Source organism: Salvelinus fontinalis, chromosome 5 (genome assembly GCF_029448725.1).
Source record: "Salvelinus fontinalis isolate EN_2023a chromosome 5, ASM2944872v1, whole genome shotgun sequence".
NCBI lineage: Eukaryota > Metazoa > Chordata > Actinopteri > Salmoniformes > Salmonidae > Salvelinus > Salvelinus fontinalis.
Genome location: NC_074669.1, coordinates 8,811,075 through 8,830,596, shown reverse-complemented (window position 1 = coordinate 8,830,596; position 19,522 = coordinate 8,811,075). Strand labels below are relative to the sequence as shown.

General features: G+C 42.1%; 1 protein-coding gene across 1 annotated transcript in view; it reads left to right on the top strand.

Moving 5' to 3' along the window:
• LOC129855035 (protein phosphatase 1H-like) overlaps window positions 1–19,522 on the top strand; it is a 47,351-nt gene continuing 27,829 nt past the window's right edge. The window contains exons 1-2 of the mRNA XM_055922291.1: window positions 1–236; window positions 18,279–18,450. Coding sequence (XP_055778266.1) covers window positions 4–236; window positions 18,279–18,450 — 405 coding nt within the window. The 5' untranslated portion in view covers window positions 1–3. The remainder of the gene's footprint in view (window positions 237–18,278; window positions 18,451–19,522) is intronic.

Below are 19,522 nucleotides of genomic sequence, written 5' to 3'. Positions count from 1 at the left end.
AACATGCTCACCCGGGTGAAATCAGCTGTGGCCAATTTTATGGGCGGTATGATGGCTGGCAGTTCGAACAGTGAACCTCTCGGTGGCTCCGAATTACCGCTGAAATACCCGTACACAAGACCGGAGTTTCTGGGACTGTCACCGGATGAAATCGAGTGCTCGGCGGATCATGTTGCTCGGCCGATACTCATTCTGAAAGAGACGAAGAGGCTGCCGTGGGCCACTGGTTATGCAGAGTAAGTATGCGTCCATCTTTATTAAATCGCAGCAGGTTATAGCATGCACATTGCACTACCTGTACCAGAGGAAGCGTAAACATCAGCCTCATTTGATTGTGCCCCGGTTAGTTCCATGGGAATAGGCTATAATTGCGTCTGTCAGCGTAGCCTGCCACACTAGTGCATGGGTTGGCAACAGGCAGCCCTTGTGCCAAAACTTGCCCGCAAGTGATTTTTATTTATTTAGGATTTACGTTTTTTTTGTCAAAGATTGTCAAATCACCAGGAATCCAGGTAAACATTTGTTTAAATTAGGCAATCTTTTCCCAAGAGACATGATCGTGTCGCCATGTAATCAAGGTTTGAAGTTATTTTCATGTTCAAATACAATCTATTTTGTGGCTTTGTTATGGTCAATTTGTAGTGTACAAATTATTATAATTATGTTCTGACCCGACCATCCATTCAGACAAAAATCGTCCAGCAGCTTAATCTAGTTGCTTACCCAGTGTTATGTCACCCATGAGGACACTACATCACCACCAAGTCTAAGGGTAGAGCTCGAAAATTCTAGCCTCTTGGGTGCTGCCATAGTTGCATTAGAAGTGCCAATCCAAGAAAGCTCAAGACTATTGGCCACAGATAAAATTATGTCAAATCATGTCACATGTACAGTCGCTTTGATTGGACTGATCATGTCAACATCATACTTTCAATCTTAGCTAGCAGTCATCATCATGAATCAAGTCGACAATCTACTGGCAAATCCTTTTTATATGAAGTGAAATTATAGATCAAACGTATCGGTGCTCATCGGCCATTGGACATAAACATTACACAACAAGTTGGAAATCTCAAATTCAACAATGAGTGGTTTGAAAGGAATCAGTGACAGTGGCTAACTACCAGCATTGTAAGGCAATCATTAGCCTGCTATTTAGTGGAGTGGCTGTGTGGTCTGAAATCTGGGAGAAGGGGCTCTTTTCCAAGTTTATAATAATAAACATTCAACATTGGCCATGCTGTCAATGAAGCATGATTTGTGCCACACTCAAAACAACTTAACTCGGATCTGCGAAAACTTGACTTCAGTGAGTTCAAGACAACTGGGAAGTCAGGAATAAAGGAGCTCTGACTCTTAAAATATGGTTTGAAAGGTCATCCAACTCGGAATTGTAAATCCGTTCCTCTTTCTAGAGCTACGACCTGAATATCAATGACGTCATCATGATTCAACCTTGTTCTTTTCCGAGTTCCCAGTTGTTTTGAATGCACCATAAATCCAGAAAATGCCAGACTGATGAAAAAATTTGCCCACAAATGACTGCCACGCCACCTTCCTGTGAGCACAAGGTGATCCAAAAATGTATTGTATGCTGCTGCATAAATGGTGTAATATGCCAGGGAGACATGTATACTGTAGCTAAGAAAGTAATAATAAGTGTACGTTGTGTAGTAAGATGTTAGTAGCCCATGTGCCTCACCTTAATAATTTGGTCTATTTACCCCTCTTCATTTCGCATACTGTTCTGACTTGGTGGTGCACATGTAGCCAATAACCTGTTTTAGAGAAATGTAATCATTGAATATTGTAAGAGTCTGCTTATATGCCCCCCTTATTTGCCCTACGGTTCTGACTTGGTGCACGAGGAGAACAAATTGTTATATTGACTACGTTCGTCGTCGCTCATTAATGTCTTAATCGAAATTACGGATTGCCTCTTATCCACTCATCGTTCCCTTATGCCATAATTTGTTCATCTCAATTGTCAGTAGAAACCAGATTTATTTAAGCAAGTCAGGTATATCGGCTATGTCTTTTTTTTTGAGGTGGTAAATGAGGCTCAATTAACGGTTTTGCTTCCAGTCAAGGCTCCGCTGATAGCCAGATGTAGCAGTGGTAAGATGTTGAGACAGCTTTATGTAGGCCCTAACAGTTTTGTGGGTACCGTTGTCACCATTATAGTGAAATTCATGTATTGTTTAGTGTTGTGGCTTTGCTGGCATGCATCCCACTTTATATATATTTTTTTGCCCCACCAAGATTTACATCGCCACTGAGCCTACCCATGATAAAATCGCCACTGAGCCTACCCATGATAAAATCGCCACTGAGCCTACCCATGATAAAATCGCCACTGAGCCTACCCATGATAAAATCGCCACTGAGCCTACCCATGCAATAGTGGGTGCAAAGGTTGCCCCTTGATGTCTGAAACGCAAACAGATAAAAACGCTTGTATTTACTTAATGACATTTCATGGAAATGCCAGTCTTATGACCCAACAACAACAGAGCAACCACCACCAACAAGACAATGATTACATTTAGAGGGTATCTGACAATATAAATGAACTTCAATCAAACATAGATAGTTTTGTAACACTAACTGATAGGCGTGCCCAGGGAGAAGGAGAGCAGATATAGGTTGACGAGGCATTCCCATTAAAACACAACTCTTACAAATAGATAAAACCCATTCCCATTCTCCCAGTTTATGCCAACTGACACAAAGTAAGGGATCCCCTGATTGAAAGCTGCAATATGTTACTTTTTGGGCAACCTAACCAAATTCACATAGAAATGTGAGTTTTCATAAAAATTAAGTCTAAGAAGTGGTAGATCTGTTCTATGTGTGCTATATTTTATATTATGTTTCCCATTCTTAAGTTTTTGCATCTTTTACTTTTGGTTTTGTACACCAGCGTCAAACAGATGAGGGAAAAAAATGTCAAGGTATTTCACAGCGGTTTGAATGGTACAATTATTTTCTAAACTATATTTGTTTTGTCACAAACTCAAACTGGCTAACTGAATTTTAGCAACTAGGAAATGGAGGTGCGATTTCTGCATAGTGCATTTTTAACTGATGGCCAAACATTTGAACCTGAGGCCACGCTCTTAATTAACAACAAGGAACACCTAACAGGCCATGAGACTGCATTCAAGAGCTCATGCTTGTTACAATTAGTAGGTTTATCCTATTGTTATTGCATTTACTAGACGTCGACCGATTATGATTTTTCAACACCGATACCGATTTATAGGAGGACCAAAAAAAGCCGATACCGATCAATCGGCCGTTTATTTTTATTTTTATGTATTTATTTGTAATAATGACAATTACAACAATACTGAATGAACACTTATGTTAACTTAATATAATACATCAATAAAATAAATTTAGCCTCAAATAAAAAGTGAAACGTGTTCAATTTAGTTTAAATAATGCAAAAACAAAGTGTCGTAGAAGAAAGTAAAAGTGCAATATGTGCCATGTAAGAAAGCTAACGTTTAAGTTCCTTGCTCAGAACATGAGAACATATGAAAGCTGGTGGTTCCTTTTAACATGAGTCTTCAATATTCCCAGGTAAAAAGTTTTAGGTTGTAGTTATTATAGGAATTATAGGACTATTTCTCTATATGATTTGTATTTCATATACCTTTGACTATTGGATGTTTTTATAGGCCCTTTAATATTGCCAGTGTAACAGTATAGCTTCCATCCCTCTCCTCGCCGCTACCTGGGCTCGAACCAGGAACACATCGACAACAGCCACCCTCGAAGCAGCTTTACCCATGCAGAGCAAGGGGAACAACTACTCCAACTCTCAGAGCGAGTGACGTTTGAAACGCTGTTAGCGCGCACCCCGCTAACTAGCTAGCCATTTCACATCGGTCACACCAGCCTAATCTTGGGAATTGATAGGCTTGAAGTCACAAACAGCGCAATGCTTGAAGCATTGCGAAGAGCTGCTGCCAAAACGCACGAAAGTGCTGTTTGAATGAATGCTTACGAGCCTGCTGGTGCCTACCATCGCTCAGTCAGACTGCTCTATCAAATCATAGACTTAATTATAACATAATAACACACAGAAATACGAGCCTTAGGTCATTAATATGGTCGAATCCGGAAACTATCATCTCAAACAAAACATTTATTCTTTCAGTGAAATACAGAACCGTTACGAATTTTATCTAACGGGTGGCATCCATAAGTCTAAATATTCCTGTTACATTGCACAACCTTCAATGTTATGTCATAATTACGTAAAATTCTGTCAAATTAGTTCGCAACGAGCCAGGCGGCCCAAACTGTTGCATATACCATGACTCTGCGTGCAATGAACGCAAGAGAAGTGACACAATTTCACCTGGTTAATATTGCCTGCTAACCTGGATTTCTTTTAGCTAAATATGCAGGTTTAAAAAATATATACTTCTGTGTATTTTAAGAAATGCATTGATGTTTATGGTTAGGTACACGTTGGAGCAACGACAGTCCTTTTTCGCGAATGCGCACTGCATCGATTATATGCAACGCAGGACACGCTAGATAAACTAGTAATATCATCAATCATGTAACTAGTGATTCTGATTGATTGTTTTTTACAAGTTAAGTTTAATGCTAGCTAGCAACTTACCTTGGCTTCTTACTGCATTCGCGTAACAGGCGGGCTCCTCGTGAGGCAGGTGGTTAGAGCATTGGACTAGTTAACCGTAAGGTTGCAAGATTGAATCCCTGAGCTGACAAGGTAAAAATCAGTCGTTCTGCCCCTGAACAAGGCCGTTCCTAGGCCGTCATTGAAAATAAGAATGTGTTCATAACTGACTTGCCTAGTTAAATAAAGGTGTAAAAAAAAAAAAAGTGCAAAATCGTCGTCCAAAATTACCGATTTCCGATTGTTATGAAAACGATTAATCGGCCATTCCGATTAATCGGTCGACCTCTAGCATTTACCCATACCATACCTCAGTCAAGCTCATTCCATGGAGGGCCTAGTGCAGGGGTGTCAAACTCATTCCACGGAGGGCCTAGTGTCTGCAGGTTTTTGGTTTTTCCTTTCAATAAAGCCCTAGACAACCAGGTGTGGGGAGTTCCTAACTAATTAGTGATGTTAATTCATCAATCAAGTATAAGGGAGGAGCGAAAACCCGCAGACACTCGGCCCCCCGTGGAATGAGTTTGACACCTGTGGCCTAGTGTCTGTGGGTTTTAGATTTTCCCTTTCAAGTTAGACTTAGACACCCAAGTGTGGAGTTTTTACTAATTAGTGACCTTAATTCATCAAGTACAAGGGAGAAGTGAAATCCCGGAGACACTCGGCCCTCCGGGGAATGAGTTTGACACGTGCCATACCTGCTGGCTCAGTGGCGAAGCACAGTTTTGCGCCCCCCCTCCAAAATAAATAGAACATTCACTTTTTTTGTGTGGATTTTTGTTGCTGCCATGGGGCAGAGAGACAAATGTGCAGTTGTATAGATAATCTCTGGCTATTTTGCACGTTGGCTGAGAGAAAATGTTGCCGTTTTAGAGGTCAGGGATTCTTCAAAGATGGGACATTCTCAACTTTTTCCCCACAAATATTTTGTCTTAATATTAACAACATTTTAAATATATATTTTGATAAACTAAAGTATCAGCTATCACACCATGTAAAGGAACAACCACTATTTTTCTGAAGGCTTCGTCAGATACAATAAAATGCTTTTATTTTTTACAATTATTGTCCAATAAGTGATTAAAGGCCTTGACATTAGATTTTTTAAATGTTTGTTCTACAAACTTATTATTGTTTTGTTTTTGAGTCAGGTTTGTCGGCCACCTTGTTCGCACACACCTTTTCAGTTCTGCCCACAATTTTTCTATAGGATGAGGTCAGGGCTTTGATGACCACTCCAATACCTTGACTTTGTTGTCCTTAAGCCATTTTGCCCCAACTTTGGAAGTATGCTTGGGGTCATTGTCCATTTGGAAGACCAATTTGCGACCAAGCTTTAACTTCCTGACTGATGTCTTGAGATGTTGCTTCAATATATCCACATAATTTTCCTGCCTCATGATGCCATTTATTTTGGGAAGTGCACTAGCCCCTCCTGCAGCAAAGCACCCCAACAACATGATGATGCTGCCACCCCCGAGCTTCACTGTTGGGAACCGATGGTCATTATGGCCAAACGTTTCTATTTTTGTTTCATTGGACCAGACCAGAGGACATTTCTCCAGAAAGTTTTTGTCCCCATGTGCAGTTGCAAACCGTAGTCTGGCTTTTTATGGCGGTTTTGGAGCAGTGGCTTCTTCCTTGCTGTGCGGCCTTTCAGGTTATGTCGATATAGGGCTCGTTTTACTGTGGATATAGATACTTTTGTACCTGTTTCCTCCAGCATCTTCACAGGGTCCTTTGCTGTTGTTCTGAGATTTGATTTGCTCTTTTCTCACCAAAGTACTGTCATCTCTAGGAGACAGAATGCGTCTCCTTCCTGAGCGGTATGACGGCTGCGAGGTCCCATGATGTTTATACTTGCGTACTATTGTTTGTACAGATGAACGTGGTACCTTCAGGCGTTTGAAAATTGCTCCCAAGGATGAACCAGACTTGTGGAGGTCTACAATTTTTTTCTGAGGTCTTGCCTAATTTCTTTTGATTTTTCCCATGATGCCAAGCAAAGAGGCACTGAGTTTGAAGGTAGGCCTTGAAATACATCCACAGGTACACCTCCAATTGACTCAAATGATGTCAATTAGCCTATCAGAAGCTTCTAAAGCCATGACATTTTCAAGAATTTATCAAGCTGATTAGGCACAGTCAACTTAGTGTATGTAAACTTCTGACCCACTGGAATTGTGGTACTGTGAATTATAAGTGAAATTATAAGTGTAAACAATTGTTGGAAAAATTACTTGTCATGCACAAAGTAGATGTCCTAACCAACTTGCCAAAACTATAGTTTGTTAACAAGAAATTTGTGCAGTGGTTGAAAAACGAGTTGTAATGACTCCAACATAAGTGTATGCTAACTTCAACTGTATATATACAAATAGTTTTAATGTCTGTTCCTTGTCTGTCATTAGATTTTAGACTATTTTCTCTCAAGCTTAATCTGTCCAACTATTCTCCACAGTTTTCCAGCCCTGGTAGACTGACATATTATCTGTCTATGATAATGAAATGCAATTTGTAATACAAGGACACAGTGTGCAGGAAGGAGCTCTCCTCTGCATGGATGTTACAGCTTCAACTCCCATGTCCCGACGATTAACCCAATTTAGATGTGCAAATGCTTCTTCATCTCAAGCTAGACATGACTACTGGCACCAATCCACAAAACTGACCATAGCATTTTCGCCCAGTGCAAAAGAGTACAATATACAGTATTTAGGCCTAATGCAGTGGTGAGTGATGTTCAAGATCGTCATGGTTTGAACTTCAAAGAACAAAAAGGTTTTCAATGGATCTGTGTTATTTTAAATAACACCAAAACCCCTCTGTCTGCACCCCTTGACTGTGGAATGTTGAGGGTGATACCCGTTTACTCCCTCAGGATTAGAAATCACATCTCAATATCATCTCAATCATCTCAACTAGCCACTAGGTATGGAGACATTTAAATAACAAGAATGAAAAAAGGATTAGCAGCCTACACTCATAAGAAAAAAAGGTGCTATCTAGAACCTCAAAGGGTTATTCGGCTGCTCCCATAGGGGAACCCTTCGAATAACTATTTTTGGTTCCTGCTAGAACACTTTTGGTTCCCGGTAGAACTCTTTCAGGTTCCATGAAGAACCCTTTCCACAGAGGGTTCTACATGGAACCCAAAAGGGTTCTACCTGGAACCAAAAAAGGTTATTCTCTTGGGACAGCGGAAGATCCCATTTGGACAACCATGGTCATTCAGCACCTACTCAGCATGCATGCTGCAAAGCACCAGATTACACGCCACTACAAATAAAAGCAATCTAGTTTATGTGAGGCTATGCCCAACATGCCTCTGCCAGCTCTCCGTGTAGGCATGGCACTGCTACACTGCAGTGGATTTGTCAACAGCTGGTTGACCAGCAGGCTGGGTTGTTGTGGTGAGATCTGGCCCATCTCCTCCCAGCCGGAAGCCAGGCCATATTGAGATGATGTGATATCTACTGATCCACTTAGGGAGAGAATAAACAGTATCCTGTGCCAAGGAATCACCCTCTAATTGTCATAACCTAGTCATAGGCTGTGTTACAACAGCCTGCACCCAGCTCTTATATTTAACTGATGGATGGAGAAAGAATATAATGGATATTGCAGTCTAAACTAAAGCAGCATCCCTCCCCTGACCCGGCCACTTCGCACGCTCTCTCCCGGTCTGCTGTCAGGTCTTGTTAGCGCTAACATTTCAGAAGGGCAGAGACTCCTGCTCTCTCTCTCTCCCTCTCTCCCTGCTTCCTGTCCTGCATTTACATAGCACTCATGAACTGAATGGATAAGGATCAATACATCAGTCGATATGTGTGTCTATGTAGCATGAACACTGCTACTTTGATGACTGCAGGCAGGCAGACATGCATGTCTAAGGGGATGTCGGTCAACTTCAGAGTACCCATACATATCACTGTACTCACATAGATAGTGGATGGGGTAGCACATGATGTATTAGCATAATGTTTCTACTGTACATAGTTTCTATCTCGTAACAAGGCAGATGTCCACACAGAAATGAGAGCAGTTTCAGTTCAATTGTCCACCAATCACGGCGACTGTTATACACAGGAACTGCATCAGTGTCATCATTTTAAGTGTTCTCCTCTCCTAATATAATGTTATGGTTTGAGTGCGACTTAAATGTGATCCAATCACTCACTTTGGGTTCGAATGATCAATCAAGTCGTGCCTTTGTCATTAAATAGATCCTGAAAATGTAATCAGAATGTATAAGAGAGGAATTTGATTACATGAGAAATGTCTATTCTGTCTAATGATCAAGGTCTGCTTGTGAAGTAAGATTACTGGTGATAAGAGAATTGTACTTCTCCTCAGATGCAATTTTCACAATGGAGACTGGTGGTTTGCTCTTCTCTGCACCGGCTTTGTTCAGAGTATGACTGTGATTACACAATCGCACCCTTCACATGCACATTAGTGTTGGGGAGTAGTAAACTACATGTAGTTCAATTAGTCATTTAACTACAGTTGCTTTTTTTTTTTTTTTTTACAATGTAGCGGTGTAGCTAACTACTGGAACTACACACTTTTTTCTGCAAAAAGAAAATATGGGTGAAGTAGGCAATCATTTCCTTTCCTTTTCGGGTTCCGACCTGCCTAATTCTCACTTGAAACATTTATTTTTGTTTTAACAGAAGGTGTTATTTGGCCTATTAACATATGACCCCAAAGAGATTGGTTCTTGTTTTTCTAATCTAATTTTTCACAAAGTAGTTTTTACTTTCTTTTTTTTTCGCTCTGCATTGTCGGTCTACAGCTGTTTTACGAAGCATGTGACATACGATTTGATTTATATTTTCTTAAGGGTAGCTTTAGTGTTGCTTAACTTCCTCCAGTGTGAAGTGTTTGGTACTGTAGCTTGGTAAACTATTTTGAGTAGCTTTCCCAACACTGATGCACATTGATTGTAGTATTCTACTGCGTAACAGTCCAATTCTGACTTCAAAGCCAAGCATATCACTGGCTACGTTCCCATATCCACACAAGCACAACACTTAGCAATACATTGACTTGTTTCGACGTGATATGCTCGTGTTGACTGTGGATATTGGAACACAGCCACTGCCCTATTATTAGGACCAGGCAATGGTACACAATGACGGGTCCAAATGCATTCGGGTCTATTTAAGGTCAGACCGAGTAAGTGAGGCCAAATATAGAGGAAGTGGAATGAGGTAACCAACTGAATACCACAATCACTGTCTCAGAAGATGCTGTTCATCACTTAGGCCTGACCTGGCTGCCCATTCCACTCAGATCAGACTTATCAAGACAAAAGTGTAACACTTGATGGTCGGGGGTCCAGCTCTGCAGCTCCTTCTCCTTGTAGCTCCATCTCAGACAGTCTGGGCTCAAACACCTAGGGATCATTCATTACAGTATCTTCTTTATCTGTGTCAGGGTTTCCCAAACTCGGTCCTGGGGCCTCCCAGGGGTGCACGTTTTGATTTTTGACCCTAGCACATGGCTTTTTCAAATAATCAAAGCTTAATGATGAGTTGATTATTTGAATCAGTTGTGTAGTGCTAGGGCAAAAACCAAAATGTGCACCCATGGGAGGCCCCATGACCGAGTTTGGGAATCCCTGATCTATGGGAAACTCTGCTGAGGTGGAGATCATTTTGTGTAATCTGCCTGGTACCAAAAACACTATTTAAACTAAAAGATTATCCTAAACCATACAGTACACTGAACCCCTCCCTCTGCAACTGGACCCTGGACTTCCTGACAGGCAGACTCCAGGTGATGAGGGTAGGCAACAAAACCTCCGCCATGCTGACTCTTAATATGGGCCCCCCAGGGGTGTGTGCTTAAAAAAATATTTGTTTATTTTGACAGGGAAGACATTTTGAGACCTAGGTCTCTTTTTCAAATGTGCCCTGTATAATATAACATTATACACTATATATAAACTCAGCAGAAAAAGAAACGTCCTCTCACTGTCAACTGTGTTTATTTTCAGCAAACTTAACATGTGTAAATATTTGTATGAACATCACAAGATTTAACAACTGAGACATAAACTGAACTAGTTCCACATACATGTGATTAACAGAAATTGAATAATGTGTCCCTGAACAAATGGGGGGGGGGGGTCAAAATAAAAAATAACAGTCAGTATCTGGTGTGGCCACCAGCTGCATTAAGTACTGCAGTGCATCTCCTCCTCATGGACTGCACCATTTGCCAGTTCTTGCTGTGAGATGTTACCCCACTCTTCCACCAAGGCACCTGCAAGTTTCCAGACATTTCTGGGGGAAATGGCCCTAGTCCTCACCCTTCGATCCAACAGGTCCCAGTCGTGCTCAATGGGATTGAGATGCACAGCATTGAGATTGCCTGCAATGACAACAAACTCAGTTCGATGATGCTGTGACACACCGCCCCAGACCATGACTGATCCTCCACCTCCAAATTGATCCCGCCCCAGAGTAAAGGCCTCGGTGTAACGCTCATTCCTTCGACGATAAACGCGAATCCGACCATCACCCCTGGTGAGACAAATCCTCGACTCGTCAGTGAAGAGCACTTTTTGCCAGTCCTGTCTGGTCCAGCGACGGTGGGTTCAGCGCTGTCTTAGGCGTCTCACAGTACGGACATTGCAATTTATTGCCCTGGCCACATCTGTAGTCCTCATGCCTCCTTGCAGCATGCCTAAGGCACGTTCACGCAGATAAGCAGGGACCCTGGGCAACTTGCTTTTGGTGTTTTTCAGAGTCAGTAGAAAGGTCTCTTTAGTGTCCTAAGTTTTCATAACTGTGACCTTAATCGCCCACCGTCTGTAAGCTGTTAATGTCTTAACGACCGTTCCACAGGTGCATGTTCATGAATTGTTTATGGTTCATTGAACAAGCATGTTAATGGTGTTTAAACCCTTTACAATGAAGATCTGTGAAGTTATTTGAGTTTTTATGAATGACCTTTGAAAGACAGGGTCCTGAAAAAGAGACATTTCTTTTTTTGCTGAGTTTACATACACACACATTACAATACAAAAACAGTCATGGGAAGTACAAACAAAACCATCACAAATCAACTAGAAAAACTGTTACATTCCTCCACAAATAAGTCCCCAATCAATGCTTTAAATTGCCCGAACGGTACCAGAACATCAAGATGAAATGTACTTTGGATTTTGTTTACAAAAATATGGTGCATTAAAACTAAAAGCAGCTTTACCTAGCTCAGTGGAGACCCTAGGAACCTCGAGTTAACCAATCCTGTGAAAGGGTTAGGCAACTCGGGTGTATCTACTCGACAGCAAAGTTAGCTAAGACGGAAGTTTATGAAGTAGGGCCTTGTCAACAAAAAGGAGTAATGTGGTGATCTGCGGGTCTTTAGCGAAGTCCAGCCAACCTTTTGATACAGGATGCAGTAGTGAGGATCAAAACTGTTACGTGTAACAAAGGCACAATGGTAGATGGCATCCAATGGTTTAAGAGTAACAGCTACACTTTGATAAATAATATCACCATAATCACGAACAGATAAAAAGGTTGATTGAATAATCTGTTTACTACTGCTTAGAGAGAGGCACAATATGTTTGTGTAGAAAAAGCCACATTTAAATCTTAGCTTCTTAACCATATACATACATACATACATACATACATACATACATACATACATACATACATACATACATATGTATGCAGGAACATGTTCGTAAAGTATTCAGACCCCTTGACTTTTTCCACACTGTGTTACGTTACAGCCTTATTTTAAAACGTATTAAATTGTTTTATCAATCTACACACAATATCCAATATTGACAAAGCAAAAACAGGTTTGTAGAAATGTTTGTTAATTTATAAAAAACTGAAATAGCACATTTACGTAAGTATTCAGACCCTTTATTCAGTACTTTGTTGAAGCACCTTTGGCAGTGATTACAGCAGCGAGTCTTTGATTGGGGAGTTTCTCCCAATCAAATCAAGTTTTTTTTGCCACACGTGTTTAGCAGATCTTATTGCGGGTGTAGCGAAACGCTTGTGTTTCCAGCTCCAACAGTGCAGTAGTATTACTTGTTAGATATCTAACAATACACACAAATAAATCTAAAGGAATGGAATTAAGACTATATCAATATTTGTGCTAGCAATGTCAGAGCGGCATAGATGAATAGGATGGAATACAGTATATACATATGAGATGAGTAATGCAAAATATGTAAACATTAAAGTTACTAGTGTTCCATTATTAAAGTGACCAGTGACGATTTCAAGTCTAAGTATATAGGGCAGCAGCCTCTGTGCTAGTGGTGGCTATTTAACAGTCTGATGGCCTTGAGATAAAAGCTGTTGTTCAGTCTCTCGGTCCCAGCTTTGATGCACCTGTACTGACCTCGCCTTCTGGATGATAGCGGGGTCAACATGCAGTGGCTCGGGTGGTTGTTGTCCTTGATGATCTTTTTGGTCTTCCTGTGACATCGGGTGAAGTAAGTGTCCAGGAAGGCAGGGAGTACAGGAGGGGCTAAGCATGCATCCATGTGGGGCCCCAGTGTTGAGGATCAGTGACGTGGAGGTGTTGTTTCCTACCTTCACCACCTTGTGGCGGCCTGTCAGGAAGTCAAGGATCCAGTTGCACAGGGCGGGGTTCAGACCCAGGGCCTCAAGCTTAATGATGAGCTTGGAGGGTACTATGGTGTTGAATGCTGAGCTATAGTCAATGAAAAGCATTCTAACATAGGTATTCCTCTTGTCCAGATGGGATAGGGCAGTGTGCAGTGCGATTGCATAGTCCATTGGGGCGGTAAGCAAATTTGAAGTGGGTCTAGGGTGTCAGGAAAGGTAGAGGTGTTAAGATCATGACTAGTCTCTCAAAGCACTTCATGATGACATAAGTGAGTGCTACGGGGCGATAGTCATTTAGTTCAGTTACCTTGCTTTCTTGGGTACAGGAACAATGGTGAACATCTTGAAACATGTGGGAACAGCAGACTGGGATAGGTAGAGATTGAATATGTCCGTAAACGCAAGGGATGCCGTCGGGGAAATTCCGATCCCGATAGCCTGAGTTCTGTCACTAAGATAATCATGAAACCATTAACTGGCGTCAAAGCTCAGGCCTATGGAGGACAACTTATTCAATAAAATAGCATGATCAACAGTATCAAAAGCTTTTGACAGGTCCACAAACAAAGTAGCACATTTCATTTTAGTGTCTGAAGCATTGACAAGATCATTAACAGCTAAAGTGGTTGCTGGAATAGTGCAATGCCCTGATTGGTTTACATTGAAAATACATTTTTCAGATTAAAAAAGAGTAAAGTTGTTTATTTACTAAGATTTCAAGAATCTTAGCTAGACAAGGAAGCCTTGAAATGTAGCGATTAATTATTAAGATCACTACTATCCCGTCCTTATGGAGTGGCAAGAAGAGCTGATTTCCCTACTTTTGGAATTTTTCTTGATAACAACGTTAAATAAAACATCTGGGTTATTAAGCAAACAATGATGGGCGCTGCACACTTAAGCAGACCGGGATCCAATTAGTCGGCCCCTGTGGATTTCTTGTTGTCTATTGCTGTAGCAAAGCGTCCAGAACTTATTTTCTGTAAATAGCCTAAAAGAAGAGGTTTGACTAATTTCTCTTATCATTCAGTAGGCTTCCCCGATCAGCTTCCAGCCCAATATCATTGTGAATTGGCATAGAAGTTCTTTCAAAGAGAGAGCCTGCTGAAATAAAATGTTCTTTAAAAGCATCAATGATGGCATTTTTCCTATAATGAGGCCAGTGTCTGAATTTATTTGTTGTGGCAACGAGGAGGAAGTAGAACGCTTTTTTTGTGATTTGACAGTTTTCCAGAATATAGCCGGGTTCCCATTACAATCTGAAAGAGCGGTTACATAATAATCAGATGTAGCCTTTCTGATTTGTCTAACACAATGATTCCTCAGTTGCTTAAAAGCTTGCGAGTCCGGCCGAACCCTGTGTTCCTGGCCTTGACCCAAGCATCATCTCTTTTATGAAAGACTTCTTCTGATAATGCCGGAGTGTACCAGGCATCCCTTCAACCTTTCATTTTTTGAACGGAGCATGATTATCCACAATATTACTGAAGACATCTTAATAACAATGTATTTTATTTTTGCTCAATCTGAGAAGGGAGGCCCACCATGTCTATGCCAAAGGAAAAGCCCATCCATGCCTACACCAGAAAGACACATCAATCTCAGATAAAGCAGCTGAGTAAGCGAAACAGCGCCCCTCTGTCTCAGTATGTGTAGACCATGTATCTGATGCTGTCTGGACAAATAGAGGATGGAATGTCATACTATTTCTGGCCAGACCTCATCAGATATATGGTCTACACATACTGAGATAGAGGGGCGCTGTTTTGCTCGCTGTGCTGTTCTCTCCGGTAAAAGAGTTTTAGCAGAGAGGAAGAGGAAGCGAGAGGGTTCACTCACCAAAATCTGTCCAGAATAAGCCTAATGTGTTTCTATGGGCATAATATGCAGACCTAAGCTTGTCGCCTGCCTTCGCGCCTTTAGAACAATGCCTCCCATTGTTAGGGCGGAGACATGAGCATCTTGTCATTACATACCCTACAGATCTCTGGTTTTAGAAAGGAAAGGAAAGTTGATGGTTGTGCAGTTTGGATGCTGGCTTCCCCTAAAGTAAATTTATGTTTTGCCAAAATTATATAATTACTGCTGTTCAAATAAAACCATTTGAAAATACTTTAAGAGAGCATGACTTAGTCACAGAGGATCATTAGCTTCTGTAAAAAAAAAAAAAATGCTGTGGATTATTTCAAATCACAAGTGCTTAGGCATTGGAAAGCCTGCAATTTGGGCAGTGTGCGTGGCAGTAGGCCTCGCTGATTGAGTTGCGGCTGTCAGTGAAAAGCACCTTATACAGCGGTCACCAAACTTTTCTGAGTCCAGATCACTTTCCGAGTCAAAATGCAAGCTGAGATGTACTGCTCAGATTATTTTTTTTAAACCATATTTAAACGTAAGCCTATGCAACATTCACCAACTAAAAACAGTTCTGTAGCAATTAGGTTTGTGCAGTAGGCTATAGGCCCAATACATTATCACTGCATATTGGCTATGCTTGCTTTTTTTATGGAGGTTTTGGAGCAGTGGCTTCTTCCTTGCTGAGCGTTCTTACAGGTTATGTCGATATAGGACTTGTTTTACTGTGGATATAGATATTTTTGTATCTTTTCCCCCCAACATCTTCAAAAGGTCCTTTGCTGTTGTTCTTGGATTGATTTGCACATTTTGCACCGAAGTACATTCATCTCTAGGAGACAGAACTCCTTCCTGAGCGGTATGACGTCTGTGTGGTCCCATGGTGTTTATACTTGAGTGATATTGTTTGTACAGATGAACGTGGTACCTTCAGGCATTTGGAAATTGCTCCCAAGGATGAACCAGACTTGTGGTCTACAATTTTCTTTCTGAGGTCTTGGCTGATTTCTTTTGATTTTCCATGATGTCAAGCAACGAGGCATTGAGTTTGAAGGTAGGCCTTGAAATACATCCACAGGTACACCTCAATTGACTCAAATTATGTCAATTAGCCTATCAGAAGCTTCTAAAGCCATTACATCATTTTATGGAAATTTCCAAGCTATTTAAAGGCACAGTCCCACTGGAATTGTGATACATTGAATTATATGTGAAATAATCTATCTGTAAACAATTGTTAGAAAAATGACTTGTGTCCTGCACAAAGAAGATGTTCTAACCGACTTGTCAAAACTATTGTTTGTTAACAAGAAATTTGTTGAGTGATAGAAAAACTAGTTTTAATCACTCCAACCTTAGTGTATGTAAACTTCCTATTTCAACTCTGTGTGTGTGTGTGTATGTGTGTGTGTGTGTGTATATGTATATGTATATGTATATATGTGTATATGTATATGTGTATATGTATATGTGTATATGTATATATGTATATATGTATATATATATAATTATAATGTACTTTTTTTCTGGACTGATGGTCAGTTTGAGGGGAGGGAGCAGCTGTGAGGCTGCCTCTCACCTGACTCACCATCTCTCCGCTCTCCCTCTACTGATGGTGAAATTCAAGTCTCACTGCATTATTTCTGCCTCATGCACCAATTCATGTTGCTACTCCTATGACCAGAGAAAGTGAAATATTCCTTGATATTAACAGACACAAGCTAATAATAGTAGCAAAGCAGGATTATCGGAAGAGTTTGCTATATTCATTCATTACAGCTGCAGTGCTGGTTGTGGCGTGAGTGGAAGTAGGGAGAAGGCATATTTTATGGCTTTTAAAAGTGTTGAACAAAGTGTTGACAGTGCTGAATAACAACTTATGTAACGGATGTGAAATGGCTAGCTAGTTAGCGGGTACGCGCTACTAGCGTTTCAATCAGTTTCGTCACTTGCTCTGAAACCTAGAAGTAGTGTTGCACCTTGCTCTGCAAGGGCCGCGGCTTTTGTGGAGCGATGGGTAACGACGCTTCGTGGGTGACTGTTGTTGATGTGTGCAGAAGGTCCCTGGTTCGCGCCCGTGTCGGGGCGAGGGGACGGTTTAAAGTTATACTGTTACATTGATGCTGTTGACCCGGATCACTGGTTGCTGCGGAAAAGGAGGAGGTTGAAAGGGGGGTGAGTGTAACGGATGTGAAATGGCTAGCTAGTTAGCGGGTACGCGCTACTAGCGTTTCAATCAGTTACGTCACTTGCTCTGAAACCTAGAAGTAGTGTTGCACCTTGCTCTGCAAGGGCCGTGGCCTTTGTGGAGCGATGGGTAACGATGATTCGTGGGCGACCGTTGTTGATGTGTGCAGAGGGTCCCTGGTTCGCGCCCGTGTCGGGGCGAGGGGACGGTTTAAAGTTATACTGTTACACTTACACATGAACTTACTCATAAAAACAGCAGCCCTTTGCTGTATTCATTGAGTCTCTAGTCGTGGTTTAACAGTATTAACTTTGCTGTGCGTTCAAAGCTTATTTTTACAGTCCATGGCTCGAGGAAACTGCAGACATGGTGATCTGAGCTATCTGATTGGCCAGCGGTAGGCCTGTAGGTGCACTTGATTTGCTCTCTGGTCCTGCCGGGTAGGTGGAGTTTTACCTTCACACATGAAATCGTTCAAAATGGGAACACGTTGTCTTCCCGGCACTAGGGCTACTGAATCAAGTGCACCTACCGCCAACAACATGAAATGAAAAAATAAAGAATATATAGGAATGCAAGGCTTTATTGTTGGGTTTTTACAGAAATGTTTGGTGATCGACTAGGAATGCCTTGGAGAACGACCAGTCGACCGTGATGGACTGGTTGGTGACCACTGTGACCACTGAAATGTTTTTGAAGATAATGTGTCTTGAAGTGTAATTTAAAATGTTGAGGCAAGAAGGGGAGGTGTGTGGCGAAGACATGGCACGTCTCTCTCCAGAAATCAGGTGCTCAGCTCTCCAGAATGGGCTCAGCTTCCTCCCACCAATTCTTGCTCATTTATTGTTGCATTGTATAAATTGTTTGTTTACATAAAGTTTCCACTGGTTCAGATGTACCTGCTGCCCTTACTTTACGAGAGAAATGAATGTGTCTGCTTCCCATTGGCCTCTCTCTCCCACAGGGTGATCAACGCGGGGAAGAGCCATCTGAACGAAGACCAAGCGTGCTGTGAGGTGGTGGTGGTGACGAGTAGACCCAGTGCCGGGGCCAACTCCACCTCCAACAGGCCCCCTACCACCCGGAGGAGGTCCTCTCTGCCCAATGGAGAGGGGCTGGGGCTCAGGGAGAACGCTGTGAGTAGCCCCTCCCCCTTTCCAGATGTAGTCTAACACCCTGGGGCCTTCCCTCTCATTCTATCACATCAGGACCTGTATACTCTTCTATTCCCCGGCCTCACATCATCCATAGTCTCTTATCCAGCCTGACATATAAGCCTGGTAAGCAAGGTGAAATGAGGCTACAGTCCACTGCCTTCCAGCTACAGCAGTGGTCGCTAAGCCTGGTTCTAGAGCGAGCTGCAGGGTGCGGTGTGCAGGGTTGTGATATTCTAGCACTAACACACAGGATGTGAAGACTGCCATTCCAGACCAGCGCTAACACACTTGACCATGTCAAGTAATCTGCAAAATTATGGTTAGCTGAAAGGGGAGTGTAAGTGATGGACGGGAACAAAAGACTGCAGACTAGTAGCTGTGTTCCTGTAGATGACCAGGGTTGGTTCCAGAGCTGCAGACTAGTAGTTGTGTTCCTGTAGATGACCAGGGTTGGTTCCAGAGCTGCAGACTAGTAGCTGTGTTTCTGTAGATGACCAGGGTTAGTTCCAGAGCTCCAGACTAGTAGTCGTGTTCCTGTAGATGACCAGGGTTGGTTCCAGAGCTGCAGACTAGTAGTTGTGTTCCTGTAGATGACCAGGACCAGGGTTGGTTCCAGAGCTGCAGACTAGTAGTTGTGTTCCTGTAGATGATCAGGACCAGGGTTGGTTCCAGAGCTCCAGACTAGTAGTTGTGTGCCTGTAGATGACCAGGGTTAGTTCCAGAGCTGCAGACTAGTAGCTGTGTTCCTGTAGATGACCAGGACCAGGTTTGGTTCCAGAGCTCCAGACTAGTAGATGTGTTCCTGTAGATGACCAGGGTTGGTTCCAGAGCTCCAGACTAGTAGTTGTGTGCCTGTAGATGACCAGGGTTGGTTCCAGAGCTCCAGACTAGTAGTTGTGTGCCTGTAGATGACCAGGACCAGGTTTGGTTCCAGAGCTGCAGACTAGTAGATGTGTTCCTGTAGATGACAAGGACCAGGGTTGGTTCCAGAGCTGCAGACTAGTAGTTGTGTTCCTGTAGATGACCAGTGTTGGTTCCAGAGCTGCAGACT